Source organism: Schistocerca gregaria, chromosome 2 (assembly GCF_023897955.1).
Source record: "Schistocerca gregaria isolate iqSchGreg1 chromosome 2, iqSchGreg1.2, whole genome shotgun sequence".
NCBI lineage: Eukaryota > Metazoa > Arthropoda > Insecta > Orthoptera > Acrididae > Schistocerca > Schistocerca gregaria.
The window spans coordinates 275,497,488-275,514,297 of NC_064921.1; the positions used below are offsets into that span (position 1 = coordinate 275,497,488).

Below are 16,810 nucleotides of genomic sequence, written 5' to 3' on the forward strand. Positions count from 1 at the left end.
TTCTAATAACTTTCACTTTATTTCCATTTCCGTTTTTCCCACATCACTGACCAATTTTAGCCGCTTCCCACAGGTTGTAACGTCATTATTTCTTCATCAGACAATTGTTAGCCTCATTTTCATAATCTGCCACCACAAAACCACTCCTTTTAATACATTTACCTGTAGTTTTTTTGAAATTTTCCCAAATTCCTCCACCCTTTGACATGTTTTGTCTCACCTTTGTGCACATTGTTGTCTACCAACCCAATTTTACCTTAGGATCAACATAGCCCAGCTTTAACCAACACTTTTTTGCCTTTTTTCACACCAGATATCCAGTTGCTTTCTAGTTGACCTATATCTCTCCCCATATACAAGGGCTATCCACAAAGTACATTACATTTTGGAATTAAAAATAAATAAAGTATTGGAATTTTTTTATTATATACAGATGAAAGCTACACTTCAATACTACTTTTCTACATAGTTGCCATTTACATTAAGGCACTTATCGTAGCGATGGACGAGCTTGGAAATTCCTTCATCATAAAATTCGGCCGCCTGTGCCTTCAACCACGTGGTTAATCAGTAACCCAGTAGAAATACGATTTTTGTGGATTTTCTGGAAAGTAGCACTACAATAAACTCTCAAAGGTATTGCCAAACTCTTCACAACCACAGAAGAGAAATACAAAACAAGCGCAGGGGAAAGTTGGGCTCAAAGATCTTGCTGATTCACGACAACACCCGGGCCCACACGGCAAATGCCACTCATGAAGTTATCGAATCTTTAAAGTGGGAGTTTGTTTCCTCATCCATCGTACATTCCCGACCTGGCACCAAGTGACTTCCACTTATTCCTAGAAATGAAGAATTGGTTGGCTATGAAGCGTTTTGATGATGACGCACAGCTTCAAGAAGAGGTAACCACGTCGTTGAAGGCGCAGGCAGCTGAATTTTACGATGAAGGAATTTCCAAGTTCATCCATCGCTACGATAAGTGCCTTAATTTAAATGGCAACTATGTAGAAAAGTAGTATTGAAGTGTGGCTTTCATCCGTATACAATTTTAAAAAATTCCAATACTTTATTTATTTTAAATACCAAAACGCAATGTACTTTGTGGATGGCCCTCGTATTTTTATTTTCATTTTCATTTCAGCCTCATGTTACACTTTCCACCTTCTATTAGCGTGTCACCCTCACAACCCCCCACAATGACCCCATTAAGTTTTATTTACATTCCCTCCACAAACATGCCTTCGCCCTAGCCAGATTACGCTCCCATATTTTATTTTCTCAGGCTTGTCTGACATTAGGTATTACCCCCAAAGGCCTCACACTTAAAGTTCCCATCTTTGGCTGTAACCCTTCTTTCCATCAGTCCCTATACCAGTTCCAAACTGAACAATCCATTGCCCTCACCCACCTAATCCTTCACCTACACATCAACTCAGCCAATGAACACACCCGTCAACTCCTATCCTTAATGAAAGTCCTCAATCTTTCCTCTCCCATGTCCACAGCGGCTGTTCAGAGCATCCTCCTACAGGCAAACCACAAATTGAAACAGCATGCCACCCTCCACCTAAAAAAACTATCCAATCTCCTAGTTTCCCACCTCCGGAAAGGCAACTCACTCACCCTTCACAACCTTTCCAGCAAACCTCAACTTCTTCTCATTGCACACAGACCCAGTCTCTCCCATCTACTCAATCTTCCACTTCCAGCTCCACTCCCCCCCCCCCTCCCCCCCGCAAAACCTCAAAATTCCAATCAACACAATCTGGAATCACAACACCCTAATTCAGTAGTTAACCTTTCCTCCAAACCTCTGTCTCAATCCGAAACCTCTGTCCTATCCGAAGGCCCACCTTCAACCCCACTCTCAGATTCAACCAAACAGCTCTCATCAAAGATTTATTGTCCCGGACTCTCTGCTGGAAATATCATTTTTCCATAGAGAAAAATGATCCTAATCCTACTCCTAATGATCCAACTCCCCAAGACACTATCCAAATTGAACCCTGCCTGGAACAGTTCCGTCCTCCGTCACAGCGGGACCCACCTCCTCTTCCTGAAAATCACCCTCTCCAAACCTTCCATGAATTTCTGACTTCCAGCCTTGCCTCTCAATCCTCCTTAAAAAACCTTAATCCTACTCCCAACATCACCACTGCTGAAGCCCAGGCTATCCGTGATCTGAAGGCTGACCGATCCATCGTCATTCTTCCGGCGGACAAGGGTTCCAAGACTGTGGTACTTGATCATTGGGAGTATGTGGCTTAGGGACTGTGTCAGCTTTCAGACAACACTACATACAAAGTCTGCCAAGGTAATCCCATTCCCATCCAGGCGGAGCTTCAAGGAATCCTCAGAACCTTAGGCCCCGTACAAAACCTTTAACCTGACACCATCAACTTCCTGAGCCCACCGACAACCCGCACCCCTACCTTCTACCTTCTTCCTAAAATTCACAAACCCAATCATCCCGGCCGCCCCATTGTAGCTGGTTACCAAGCCCCACAGAAAATATCACTGCCTACGTAGATCAACACCTTCAACCCATTACATGCAGTCTCACATCATTCATCAAAGACACAAACCACTTTCTGGAACGCCTGGAATCATTACCCAGTCTGTTACCCCTGGAAACCATTCTTGTAACCATTGATGCCACTTCCCTATACACAAATATTCCGCACGTCCAGGGCGTCGCTGCGATGGAGCAGTTCCTTTCACGCTGATCACCTGCAACCCCACCTAAAACCTCTTTTCTCATTACCTCAGCCAGCTTCATCCTGACCCACTACTTCTTCACTTTCGAAAGCCAGACATACCAACAATTAAAGGGAACAGCCATGGGTACAAGGATGGCCCCCCCTCATACACCAGCCTATTCATGGGTCGCTTTGAGGAAGCCTTCTTGCTTACCCAGGCCTGCCAACCCAAAGTTTGGTACAGATTTATTGATGACATCTTCATAATCTGGACTCACAGTGAAGAAGAACTCCAGAATTTCCTCTCCAAACTCAACTCCTCAGATTCACCTGGTCCTACTCCAAATACCATGCCACTTTCCTTGACGTTGACCTCCATCTGTCCAATGGCCAGCTTCACACATCCGTCCACATCAAACCCACCAACAAGCAACAGTACCTCCATTGTGACACCTGCCACTCATTCCACATCAAACAGTCCCTTCCCTACAGCCTAGGTCTTCGTGGCAAATGAATCTGCTCCAGTCCGGAATCCCTGAACCAATACACCAACAACCTGAAAACAGCTTTTGCATCCTGCAACTACCTCCCGACCTGGTACAGAAGCAGATAACCAGAGCCACTTCCTCATCCCCTCAAACCCGGAACCTCCCACAGAAGAACCCCAAAGGTGCCCCACGGACAAGGGTTCCAAGACTGTGGTACTTGATCATTGGGAGTATGTGGCTTAGGGACTGTGTCAGCTTTCAGACAACACTACATACAAAGTCTGCCAAGGTAATCCCATTCCCGTCCAGGCGGAGCTTCAAGGAATCCTCAGAACCTTAGGCCCCGTACAAAACCTTTAACCTGACACCATCAACTTCCTGAGCCCACCGACAACCCGCACCCCTACCTTCTACCTTCTTCCTAAAATTCACAAACCCAATCATCCCGGCCGCCCCATTGTAGCTGGTTACCAAGCCCCACAGAAAATATCACTGCCTACGTAGATCAACACCTTCAACCCATTACATGCAGTCTCACATCATTCATCAAAGACACAAACCACTTTCTGGAACGCCTGGAATCATTACCCAGTCTGTTACCCCTGGAAACCATTCTTGTAACCATTGATGCCACTTCCCTATACACAAATATTCCGCACGTCCAGGGCGTCGCTGCGATGGAGCAGTTCCTTTCACGCTGATCACCTGCAACCCCACCTAAAACCTCTTTTCTCATTACCTCAGCCAGCTTCATCCTGACCCACTACTTCTTCACTTTCGAAAGCCAGACATACCAACAATTAAAGGGAACAGCCATGGGTACAAGGATGGCCCCCCCTCATACACCAGCCTATTCATGGGTCGCTTTGAGACAGCCTTCTTGCTTACCCAGGCCTGCCAACCCAAAGTTTGGTACAGATTTATTGATGACATCTTCATAATCTGGACTCACAGTGAAGAAGAACTCCAGAATTTCCTCTCCAAACTCAACTCCTCAGATTCACCTGGTCCTACTCCAAATACCATGCCACTTTCCTTGACGTTGACCTCCATCTGTCCAATGGCCAGCTTCACACATCCATCCACATCAAACCCACCAACAAGCAACAGTACCTCCATTGTGACACCTGCCACTCATTCCACATCAAACAGTCCCTTCCCTACAGCCTAGGTCTTCGTGGCAAATGAATCTGCTCCAGTCCGGAATCCCTGAACCAATACACCAACAACCTGAAAACAGCTTTTGCATCCTGCAACTACCTCCCGACCTGGTACAGAAGCAAATAACCAGAGCCACTTCCTCATCCCCTCAAACCCGGAACCTCCCACAGAAGAACCCCAAAGGTGCCCCACTTGTGACAGAATACTTTCTGGGACTGGATCAGACTCTGAATGTGGCTCTCCAGCAGGGACACAACTTCCTCAAATCCTGCCCTGAAATGAGATCCATCATTCATGAAATCCTCCCCACTCCACCAAGAGTGTCTTTCCGCCGTCCACCTAACCTTCGTAACCTCTTAGTTCATCCCTATGAAATCCCCAAACCACCTTCCCTACCCTGTGGCTCCTACCCTTGCAACCGCCCCCGGTGTAAATCCTGTCCCATGCACCCTCCCACCACCACCTACTCCAGTCCTGTAACCCGGAAGGTGTACACGGTCAAAGGAAGAGCTACGTGTGAAAGCACCCACGTGATTTACCAATTGACCTGTCTACACTGTGAAGCTTTCTATGTGGGAATGACCAGCAACAAACTGTCCTTTCTCATGAATGGACACAGGCAGACAGTGTTTGTTGGTAATGAGGATCACCCTGTGGCTAAACATGCCTTGGTGCACGGCCAGCACATCTTGGCACAGTGTTACACCGTCCGGGTTATCTGGATACTTCCCACTAACACCAACCTGTCAGAACTCCAGAGATGGGAACTTGCCCTTCAGTATATCCTCTCTTCTCATTATCCACCAGGCCTCCATCTCCGCTAATTTCTAGTTGCCGCCGCTCATACCTCACCTGTCTACCAACAACATCTTTGCCTCTGTACTTCCGCCTCGACTGACATCTCTGCCCAAACTCTTTGCCTTTACGTCCTTTTTACCCCCTAAGGTAAGTCTTTCCACTCCCGGCATTGGAATGACTCTTTATCCTCTCCCTTAAAACCCACATCCTTTTTCGTCTTTCCGTCTCCTTCCTGATGAAGCAACCATTGGTTGCGAAAGCTTGAATTTTGTCTGTCTACCTGCCAGCGCTTTTGTTTGTCTTTGTGTGCGTGTGTGTGTGGGGGGGGGGGGGGGGGGGGGGACTGGGAACCTTGAAACAACAGAGGCTCCATCTCCACCACAGCCCTCAGTGGTACACAACCCCCCCCCCCCCCTCCCCCAACTGGCTACAGCAATCCACTCATCCCACCGCCACCCCACACCGAACCTAGAGTTATGGTCCGGTTAACCCCCAGTGGACCCCTGTTAAGAGTATGAGCCAGAACAGGACTCTAATGCAGTCCCTGCCTCCCACACAGGAAATGCAATTAAATTTATACCTCAGATATGAAGGTGAACCTCAGACGGTCAGTTCTCTCCCACTTTTGAAACTGTTCAGAGATTCCCAAGCATGTATTGCTAGATGAGTACTTCTGGTAGAAGGAATGGCTTAAAGAATGGCTTCACCATGGACAATGGGTTACTTTCAAAATGAGTGTTTCAGAGCCTAATGAAATGCTACAAGATTAGACAAATATACAAGGGGTGGAGAAAAATATGAAAACATCACAAATTTAACACATTACCATACCAAATATGATGTAGGTGCTCAAAACCACTTCCAGTCATCGCAGAATGGATAAATACAGGTTCTGAATATTTTTAAATAGAACCTTAGACCATCCTTCCTGCAAAGTAGTGGCAAGTTCACATAATGAAGATGGCAGTGGATCACAGTAATGCAGCCTTCACTCCAAAATGATTGTTGTGGGTGGGAGACATGTGAGAAATTCATCCTCAGGCTCACAATACTAATCCTAGATAATGCAAGCTGTTGAACAGGGTCATCATGGAACTCAGTATCACCAACTGGGGGGTGGGGGGAGCACTGTAGCGCATGACGGAACTGATCAGCTAAATGGCCTCATAATCTCCCCCCCCCCCCCCCCCCCCTTTCTAACAGCCGTATACCGCAAGTCTCTAGATGAATGGAAGATACCAAATGATTGGAAAAGAGCACAGGTAGTTCCAGTTTTCAAGAAGGGTCATCGAGCACATGCACAACACTATAGACCTATGTCTCCAACATCAATCTATTCTGGAAACTCAGAATCTACTCTGTAGGAATCAACATGGATTCCGGAAACAGCAATCGTGAGAGACCCAACTCGCTTTATTTGTTCACGAGACCCAGAAAATATTAGATAAAGGCTCCCAGGTAGATGCCATTTTCCTTGACTTTTGGAAGGCGTCCAGTACAGTTCCACATTGTTGCCTGATAAACAAAGGAAGAGCCTACAAAATAACAGACCGGCTGTCTGGCTGAATTGAAGAGTTTTTAGCAAACAGAATACAGCATGTTGTTATCAATGGAAAGACGTCTACAGACGTTAAAGTAACCTCTGACGTGCCACAGGGGGGTGTTATGGGACCATTGCTTTTCACAATATATATAAATGACCTAGTAGATAGTGTCGAAAATTCCATTCGGCTTTTCGCGGATGATGCTGTAGTATACAGAGAAGTTGCAGCATTAGATAATTGTAACGAAATGCAGGAAGATCTGCAGCGGACAGGCACTTGGTGCAGGGAGTGGCAACTGACCCTTAACACAGACAAATGTAATGTATTGTGAATACATAGAAAGAAGGATCCTTTATTGTATGATTATATGATGGCTGAACAAACACTGGTACCAGTTACTTCTGTAAAATATCTGGGAGTATCCGTGCAGAACGATTTGAAGTGAAATGATCATATAAAATTGTTGGTAAGGCAGGTACCAGGTTGATATTCATCGGGAGAGTCCTTAGAAAATGTAGTCCATCAACAAAGAAGGTGGCTTACAAAACACTCGTTCGACCTATACTTGAGTATTGCTCATCAGTGTGGGATCCGTACCAGGTCGGGTTGACAGAGGAGATAGAGAAGATCCAAAGAAAACTGGCACTTTTTGTCACAGGATTATTTGGTAAGCGTGATAGGTTACGGAGATGTTTAGCAAACTCAAGTGGCAGACTCTGCAAGAGAGGCGCTCTGCATCACGGTGTAGCTTGCTGCCCAGGTTTTGAGAGGGTGCATTTCTGGATGAGATATCGAATATATTGCTTCCCCCTACTTATACCTCTCGAGGAGATCAAAAATGTAAAATTAGAGAGATACCAGCGTGCACGGAGGATTTCTGGCAGTCGTCATTCCCGCGAACCATATGCGACTGGAACAGGAAAGGGAGGTAATGACAGTGGCACATAAAGTGCCCTCTACCACACACCATTGGGTGGCTTGTGGAGTATAAATGTAGATGGTGCTGTAGAATCCTAGGCAGCAATGTGACCCTGCAGAATAACTGTGGTTTCCATGAAATACCATTATATGTATGCCTACTTCAATACCAAAACTCCACCATACTTCTTTCTTAGAATGTAAATTCACCCAGAAGTTAAACTGTGTGGAAGAAGACTCATTGTATCGAATGACATTCTTCCCTTGCTATATAGACCAGATTTTCTAGTACCAAGTTTCACAGTGCCATGTTTCACAGTGCCAAGTTTTCCTGTTATGGGCATTTGCATCACCAATGAGTAGTTTTCGAATTCCAGCTTGCCCTGTTTTCATCTGTATTGTAACTTAGCAGATGATGTTTTTCTGCTTTCCCTGTATGTGGTGTAAATCTTCCCTATGTTTCCTCTCTAAATACAAAGCACTGCAGCTACCTTCATTATGAAAGAACCCACCATGCGAGCACCAACAACTTGCCCATGTTTGAATTCTCTTGGCTCTGATATAATGCACTCGCAACTGTAATGAACACTGTTCTGACCATGATACACACTTGCAATGTCTTGAGGACATTGCACAGGTGGTGTTTGTGGTCGAATACAACAGCACAGTCTGAAAGCCTGGAATGCATTTCTCGGTGTTTTCATATTTTTGTCCAACCCTTGTAAATTTTGTCCCATATAGCCACAGTGAAGAGATCCTCATGGATGTAAAACATACTTATAAAACAAGAATGCATAAGGCATATCTAAAGTAACAACAAAAACAGTCTTGATTCTGATATAGATTTGATGGGCTGGTGACAACTACATAGCTCTGTAGCTTGCAAATTAATACCAAATCAAAACATCTGTACATTAAGCAAAGGTCAATGTAATATTCTCTGCTTTACCATTTGTTCAAAACCAAATATGCTAAATGGCCAAATGTGCAGTGCACATACTATGGAAAATAGTTGAGGTTTATAACACTGCATCAACATAGATATGTCTGCTGTCATAAAAATTGAATGGAGAGAATGAAGCTAACTCCAAGAACTGAGAACTTTAAGAACAAGTTACATGGACCTAGATTGTCACTGAATTACTGTGAAGGGGAAACACAATGGGAACACTAAATGTTATTTTAATTGTAATAGGAAGAGATTACATAACTCTTTAAGTGTTCTGAATAACCTGATAATTAGATATTTGCCAAGTGCTGCACAGGACTTCATTTCAGTTCAAGTACAGATGGTAATATGAATTAGTTTTCATGATGATAGTGCTGCCCATAAGCCTACGAACACAATAAGGAATGTGACATAGCTTTCATTTGTGAAATCAATTCCACTGTTTTTCTGTAAAGCAGCATAAGTAGAAATTATGGAGTGATGAAACACAGAGCATGATGCAGCTTTCATGTGGTCAAGTGAGGACCTTGTAGATGTAACGCAAACTATATGCCAGGGTATCAGGAGGAGGAGGAGGAGGAGGAGGAGGAGGAGGAAGAGGAGATTAATGTTACATATCCCATCGACACCAAGGTCATTAGAGATGGAGCACAAAACCAGATTAGGGAAGGAAATCTGCCATGCTCTTTCAAAGGAACCATCCCGGCATTTGCCTCAAGCAATTTACAGAAATCAAGGAAAACTGCCAGTGTATTACAGCAACAGTGAAGTATGAAGGAATAAGGCAGTCCTTGCTGGTATGGGTAAGGACAATTCGTTTTGATGAACAGAAAAGCAAAGCAGCTGTCTGTATAAACATTATAGGCAGTCACATTGTTCTGAAAATGTGCAATAGCTTGCAATCAGGCCTGTGAGTTTCATTGTGATAATGTTTTCACCAACAGTGGAAGGGCCATTTCAAAAATCATATGACTATTTGCCCAATCTCCATCCTCAACCCCAATTTAAAAAATATATATATATATATATATATATATTAATTGTTTGAGAGTTGGTTGTGTGACAGATAAAGTCACTAAAAACTAATCACTGTTCAGATGTCTTCAGTGAAGATTAAAATAAATTACACAGTTCACTATATCAGGACTCAGTGCAAAGATTTTTCCCAAAATTAATGATAGTATGAGAATGCCCCAACCTGTACTAGTTAAATTTGTACCATGTCTGGAACAAACAGTCTTGGGTGGAAACACTCAGTAATGTAACTTATTTGATGCAATCCATTTATGTTGAGCATTATTCTTGTGGCTTATATTCAACATTAATATACACACTGAAGAAGTTGTGCTCTAAAGCCAGAGAGAGAATTCTGATTCTGATCAGGACATTACATGCAAAATATACCATACCTTTGCTGAAATGAGGAAAACTTCTTCACTTATGGTACGAATGCCAGCACATATAACACCCAGTGCAACTCCAGGGAAAATGTATGAATTGTTACCCTGGCCAGGGTAAAATGTTTTTCCTTTGTAAGTCACTGGATCAAATGGTGACCCACTGGCAAATACTGCTTTACCCTAAATTAAATAAATTAATAAGTGGCTTGCAGAACATACATAAACTTGGGAATACTATCATTTTAAATGCACATTTATGTATACCAAATACACATTCAACAATTTTTACTCTGATCAAAGTATGTAGTCTCATGTATTGTGTACTATTTGCTCTTATATTAACCTCACCTAAAAATGAGTCCCATATCTGACTTTTTGTGTACTTAATCACACAATGGAAAATTCAGGATGGAATAGTGACAACATTGTGAAAAGAATAGACTTCTACTCACCATATAGTGGAGGTACTGAGTCACAGACAGGCGTAACAAACAGGCTACTAAACAGTAAGCTTTCAGCCAGAATATCTTCTTCTGAGTTAGATAACATACACACATTCATTCACACAAATGCAATTCACACACACTACTGTTTTCTCTGGCTGCTAAGGCCAGACTCTGATCTCGGCAGCCAGAGAAAATGGTCGTGTGTATGTACTGCATTTCTGTGAATGTGTGTGTTTAAGTTATTTAATTTGGGAGGCCTTTTGGCTGAAAGGTTAGTATTTAGCAGTCCTTTTGTTGCACCTATCTGCAGCTCAGCACATCCGCTATATGGTGAATAGCAATCTATTCTTTTCATAATTTTTTTATTGTAATGTTACAAGCACCTTGTTCATTCTCCTTTTTTTACTTATATAATCTGTAATTATAATCCACCATTATTAATTTAAAAATATCATGGAAACTTAAAACATTCCTACAGCACAACACTTAAAAATACATGAGGGCTGTGATGACTCTTTATATAATGTATAGTAAATTGTTCAAAAATGTAGTAAAATTTTTTTAATATTCTGTTCTCTGACACACAACAAAAACAATATTTTGTAAGTAAAGAACATTAATGAGCTAACTTTCAACATAATACATGGCTTAGTATTTCAAAAAATGAACTCTTCTTGTCACTAACAGTTGACACATCACTTATGATGGACTCATGAAGTGCACTAAGAAGAAAGCGGGGAATGAAGGCTTGATTTAACTTTCACAATGATTAGGACAGGAAACAGGCATTGGTCCTTTTAATGGTGCCTTTCAAGGAATCATATTAACAGTATAACGAACTCACAAAAAGACCTACAACCAGGTGACCAGGAAGATATTATATTTCCACTCTTATTGAGTATGATTTTATTACTTTTCATTACGAAAAAGTAGGTTACTGTGCGATCATATACTTTCTCTTTTTTTCCTTCTCTTTTTTCATGTTATATTCTTCAATGAATTTCTCCACTTTGGGCATATCTCTTCCTTTTCACTGATTTCTAATTCCAATTTACCTCTCCTTACAAGTTTGTTCTTTGTTCAGTATGTACTCTTTGGGTTGGTAAATTGGTTGTCTTTCTGATCTAATAGGGAGATTCATAAGAGTAAAAAGGTACAAGGCTAAAAATATAACGTATATCTTGTGTGCTGTCAATAACAGACCTAAAATAAGGGAAATAGGAAGTCAGTGATTGGGCATCCTCAGGGCTCTGCATGCAACAGGAAATGTCTCATCCACAGCTGTCCTACCTATGATCCATTACAATCAAGAGTGCCAACTGTTCAACGAAGTGTGACATCCAGTTGAGGAATCTGCAGCCTACACGGTCGCAGAATTGTCTGAGCCTATGATTCAGACCCTCCACTTGGCCCTGTACCAGAGATCTGCAATCTGTCCTGTCTACTATGCTACACATGGTCAGCTCTGCTTTCATCTTGCAAACAAGACTGGCAGCCTTTACCACTTCTGTTAGCTGCTCAAAACCAGAGATAATCTCTTCTGACCAACTTGAGCCACCTGCTGCTGGCTGCACCCTGTGCTCTTCATGGCATCCAGAAGGACCCATTCCACATCTGGAATGACTCCACCCAGTATGCACACAGAGTGCACACTGGCTTTCTTCCCATTCTTGGCAGCCATGTCCTTAAGGGGCCCCATAACATGCCTAACACTGGAGCTTCCAACTATCAATAATCCCACCCTCTGTGGTTGCCCAGCTCTTGCAGGATGAGAGGTTTCCTCTGAAATAGGACAGGCATTGGCAATTGGCTCAGCGACAGTGTCAGCCACAGACATCACCTGGAACCTGTTTATGAGACCAACCAGGGAGGCCTTATGTGTGGCCCCTTGGGAAGTCTTGCCAAATGCTATGCCCCAGGGCGACCTCCCACTCGACCACAGGTGAATGGTCAATGTCAGTGCAAGCAGTAACTGGGCTGACCACTGGTGAGGACTGATTGGAGGACTCTGACATGCTGGACATCCATTGGATCCCCATGGCCAGCCCACAACAGTGGTGCCCATCAATGGAGCCTCAAGCTGTGTAACTGAAGCCATCATAGCCTGGAGCTGAGAACGATGTGTCACCAACTCTGCTCAAATATGCACACAACAATCATAGTCCCTATCCATACTAAAGACCATGGAAAACTTTAACTACTCAGATAATTGGACTATCAGCACATGCTGCAGAACTCTAATGCAGAAGCTGACAAAAATGTGGGAACTCTGTCTAATAAATTAGTTTAATACGCAGAGATTCAAATACCATACGAAGTGGTACTTCTCCACAGGGGGTGGTGTGTGTTGAAGATCCCAAGCAGAGAGGGGGGAGGGGGTGATTTGTTGGATTAATGTAGTCAATTCAAAGTATGTAAGTGGCCTGCCTGGAGGCAGGTAAATGTTGCAAATTGTAATCACTGAGGTGCTATGCACCTGTGCCCTGTTGTCTCCAACGAGGTATGACTGCACTGGGACACTATTATTATTATTATTATTATTATTATTATTATTATTATTTCTTTCTTATCTCAGACATTATGTCTGGTCAAAAGTGGAAAGTGACGTGGACCTTGATCAAGCATGACTTCCTTTTAACTGTACAGTATATGTTAAATTGCAGTTAGGAATTTTCGGGTAATTGAATATGTATCAATAATTACGGATTTCTGTAGTTGTATATATAAGTTTGGATGTAGCTGTATTGCATTGATGTACTGGTGGATATTGTGTGGTATGACTCCAGTAGTTGATAGTATAATTGGTATAAGGTCAACTTTATCCTGATGCCACATATCCTTGACTTCCTCAGCCAGTTGGATGTATTTTTCAATTTTTCTCCTGTTTTCTTTTGTATATTTGTTGTATTGGGTATGGATATTAGTTGTGTTAATTTCTTCTTTTTATTGGTGAGTATGATGTCAGGTTTGTTATGTGGTGGTGTTTTATTTGTTATAATGGTTCTGTTCCAGTATAATTTGTATTCATCATTCTCCAGTACATTTTGTGGTGCATACTTGTATGTGGGAACGTGTTGTTTTATAAGTTTATGTTGTAAGGCAAGCTGTTGATGTATTATTTTTGCTACATTGTCATGTCTTCTGGGGTATTCTGTATTTGCTAGTATTGTACATCCGCTTGTGATGTGATCTACTGTTTCTATTTGTTGTTTGCAAAGTCTGCATTTATCTGTTGTGGTATTGGGATCTTTAATAACATGCTTGCTGTAATATCTGGTGTTTATTGTTTGATCCTGTATTGCAATCATGAATCCTTCTGGCTCACTGTATATATTGCCTTTTCTTAGCCATGTGTTGGATGTGTCTTGATCGATGTGTGGTTGTGTTAGATGATACGGGTGCTTGCCATGTAGTGTTTTCTTTTTCCAATCTACTTGCTTCATATCTGTTGATGTTGTGTGATCTAAAGGGTTGTAGAATTGGTTATGAAATTGCAGTGGTGTAGCCGATGTATTTATATGAGTGATTGCTTTGTGTATTTTGCTAGTTTCTGCTCATTATAGAAAGAATTTTCTTCAATTGTCTATCTGTCCATAATGTAGGTTTTTTTTATGTTGATAAATCCCCTTCCTCCTTCCTTTCTGCTTAATGTGAATCTTTCTGTTGCTGAATGTATGTGATGTATTCTATATTTGTGACATTGTGATTGTGTAAGTGTATTGAGTGCTTCTAGGTCTGTGTTACTCGCATTTCACTACTCCAAATGAATAGGTCAATATTGGTACAGCATAAGTATTTATAGCTTTTGTTTTGTTTCTTGCTGTCAATTCTGTTTTCAGTATTTTTGTTAGTCTTTGTCTATATATTTCTTTTAGTTCTTCTTTAATATTTGTATTATCGATTCCTATTTTTTGTCTGTATCCTAGCTATTTATAGGCATCTGTTTTTTCCATCGCTTCTATGCAGTCGCTGTGGTAATCCAATATGTAATCGTCTTGTTTAGTGTGTTTTCCCTTGACTATGCTATTTTTCGTACATTTGTCTGTTCCAAAAGCCATATTTATATCATTGCTGAATACTTCTGTTATCTTTAGTAATTGGTTGAGTTGTTGATTTGTTGCTGCCAGTAGTTTTAGATCATCCATGTATAGCAAATGTGTGATTTTGTGTGGGTATGTTCCAGTAATATTGTATCCATAATTTGTATTTACGAGGGTTGGTCAAATAGTAATGCCTCCCATTTTTTTTCTACTTAAAAAAATTAAGTTAAGTGAAAAATGTGAATTTGGCGCCATTCCTCAAACCTTCTTCTGCAATCCACTGCAGTAGTAACTTTCTGTGTCAACAGGTGGCAGCACAGCAGAAGTTTGTAAGATGTCCGACATCGATGTTCGTTTGAGACAGCATTGTGTGATTGAATTCTTGAATGCAGAAGGTGAAACGCCCATACGCATCCATGAAAGACTGAAGAAGGTGTATGGTGTTGTGACAGTGGATGTCAGCACTGTTAGACGATGGGTTCGTCGTTGTAAGGAAGCTGAAGGGCAAACACCGTTGACTGACGAAAAGCGGAGCGGCAGGCCGGTGAGTGCAGTGACTCCACACAACATTCAGCAAGTTGATGACATCATTCGTGGTGACCGTCGGGTGACTGCAGATGAAGTGTGTCACATTATTTCTCTTAGTAAAGGCAGTGTGATCACGATTATTAAACAATTGGGGTACTCAAAAGTTTGTGCACGGTGGGTTCCAAGAATGTTAACCGATCAGAATAAAGAGGCAAGGAAAACAATAGCCTCCCAACACTTGCAGCGCTTCCGTTTGGAGGGAGATGAGTTTCTGAAAAAAATTGTGACCGGGGACGAAACATGGGTGCATTTTTTTGAACCCGAATCAAAGAGGCAGTCAATGGAGTGGCGTCACACAAGCTCGCCGAGGAAGAAAAAATTCAGAACTGTGCGATCGGCAGGGAAAGTTATGGCAACAGTTTTCTGGGATACAGAGGGTGTGATTCTGGTTGATTTTTTGGAGCAGGGATGCACAATAAATTCTGTTCAATACGTCACAACCATCAAAAGACTTAAAGCACCTCTTCAGCGAGTTCGCCCAACAAAATCAATGGCAGATGTTCTTCTTTTGCATGACAATGCAAGACCACACACCAGTCGTCACACCTCTGACGAGATTGTCAAAATTGGATGGGAAGTTTTGCCTCATCCCCCATACAGCCCTGACCTGGCACCATCAGACTTCCATCTGTTCCGGCCACTAAAAGAAGCTCATCGTGGGATTCATTTTGAAGATGAGGAGGCCGTGAAAACATCCGTGCGTCAATGGCTTAGGAAGCAGAGCTGTGATTTTTACCGCGCTGGGATACATGCCCTTGTTCAAAGATGGACCAAAACTGTAGAGATGGGCGGAGATTACATTGAAAAATGACAAAATGATCCTCAATGTTGTGGTTTTCAACCTATGTAATTGCATTTAAATTTCCTGACAATTAAACGTAGAAAAAAAAATAGGAGGCATTACTTTTTGACTGACCCTCGTAGCATGTTGGATAGTGGGTTCAGAGCAAGGTGAACCAGAAAGGACTTAATGAGTCTCCTTGGTATATACCACGCTTAATCTGTATTGGCTGTGATGTGATATTATTTGAATTTGTTTGGATACTAAGTGTGGTTTTCCAATTTTTCATTACTATGTTTAGGAACTGTACCAATTTAGGAAGTACTTTGTATATTTCCAATATTTGTAGTAACCATGAGTGGGGTACACTATCAAAAGCTTTTCGGTAATCAATGTATGTGTAGTGTAGCGACCTTTGTTTAGTTTCAGCTTGATATGTCACCTCTGCATCTATTACAAGTTGCTCTTTACATCCTCGTGCTCCTTTGCAACAGCGTTTTTTGTTCTTCATTTATAATTTTGTTCTGTGTTGTATGTGTCATTAATTTCTGTGTAATGACTGAAGTTAATATTTTGTATATTGTTGGTAGGCATGTTATGGGGCGGTATTTAGCTGGGTTTGCTGTGTCTGCTTGATCTTTAGGTTTCATATAAGTTATTCCATGTGTAAGTGTATCAGGGAATGTGTAAGGGTCTGCAATGTAACTGTTAAATAATTTAGTTATATGCGAGTGTGTTGAGGTGAACTTCTTTAGCCAGAAATTTGCTATTTTATCTTTTCCAGGGACTTTCCAATTGTGAGTAGAATTAATTGCTTTGGTGACTTCATGTTGCAAAATTATCACTTCAGGCTTTTGTGGTATCATCTTGTATGTGTGTATTTCTGCTTCTATCCACCATGCATGCCTGTTATGTTGTATCGGGTTTGACCATATGTTGCTCCAGAAGTGTTCCATGTCTGTTATGTTTGGAGGATTGTCTATTTTAATGTGTGT

At 42.0% G+C, this 16,810-nt stretch overlaps 1 protein-coding gene across 3 annotated transcripts in view; it reads right to left on the reverse strand.

Annotated features, from left to right (window-relative positions):
- The window catches only part of LOC126336866 (NADP-dependent malic enzyme-like), a 401,213-nt gene that overhangs the window by 2,510 nt on the left and 381,893 nt on the right, over positions 1-16,810 (reverse strand). For all 3 annotated transcript variants that reach the window (XM_050000965.1, XM_050000966.1, XM_050000967.1), the window contains one exon: positions 9,970-10,140. In XM_050000965.1, the coding sequence (XP_049856922.1) occupies positions 9,970-10,140 (171 nt within the window). The remainder of the gene's footprint in view (positions 1-9,969; positions 10,141-16,810) is intronic.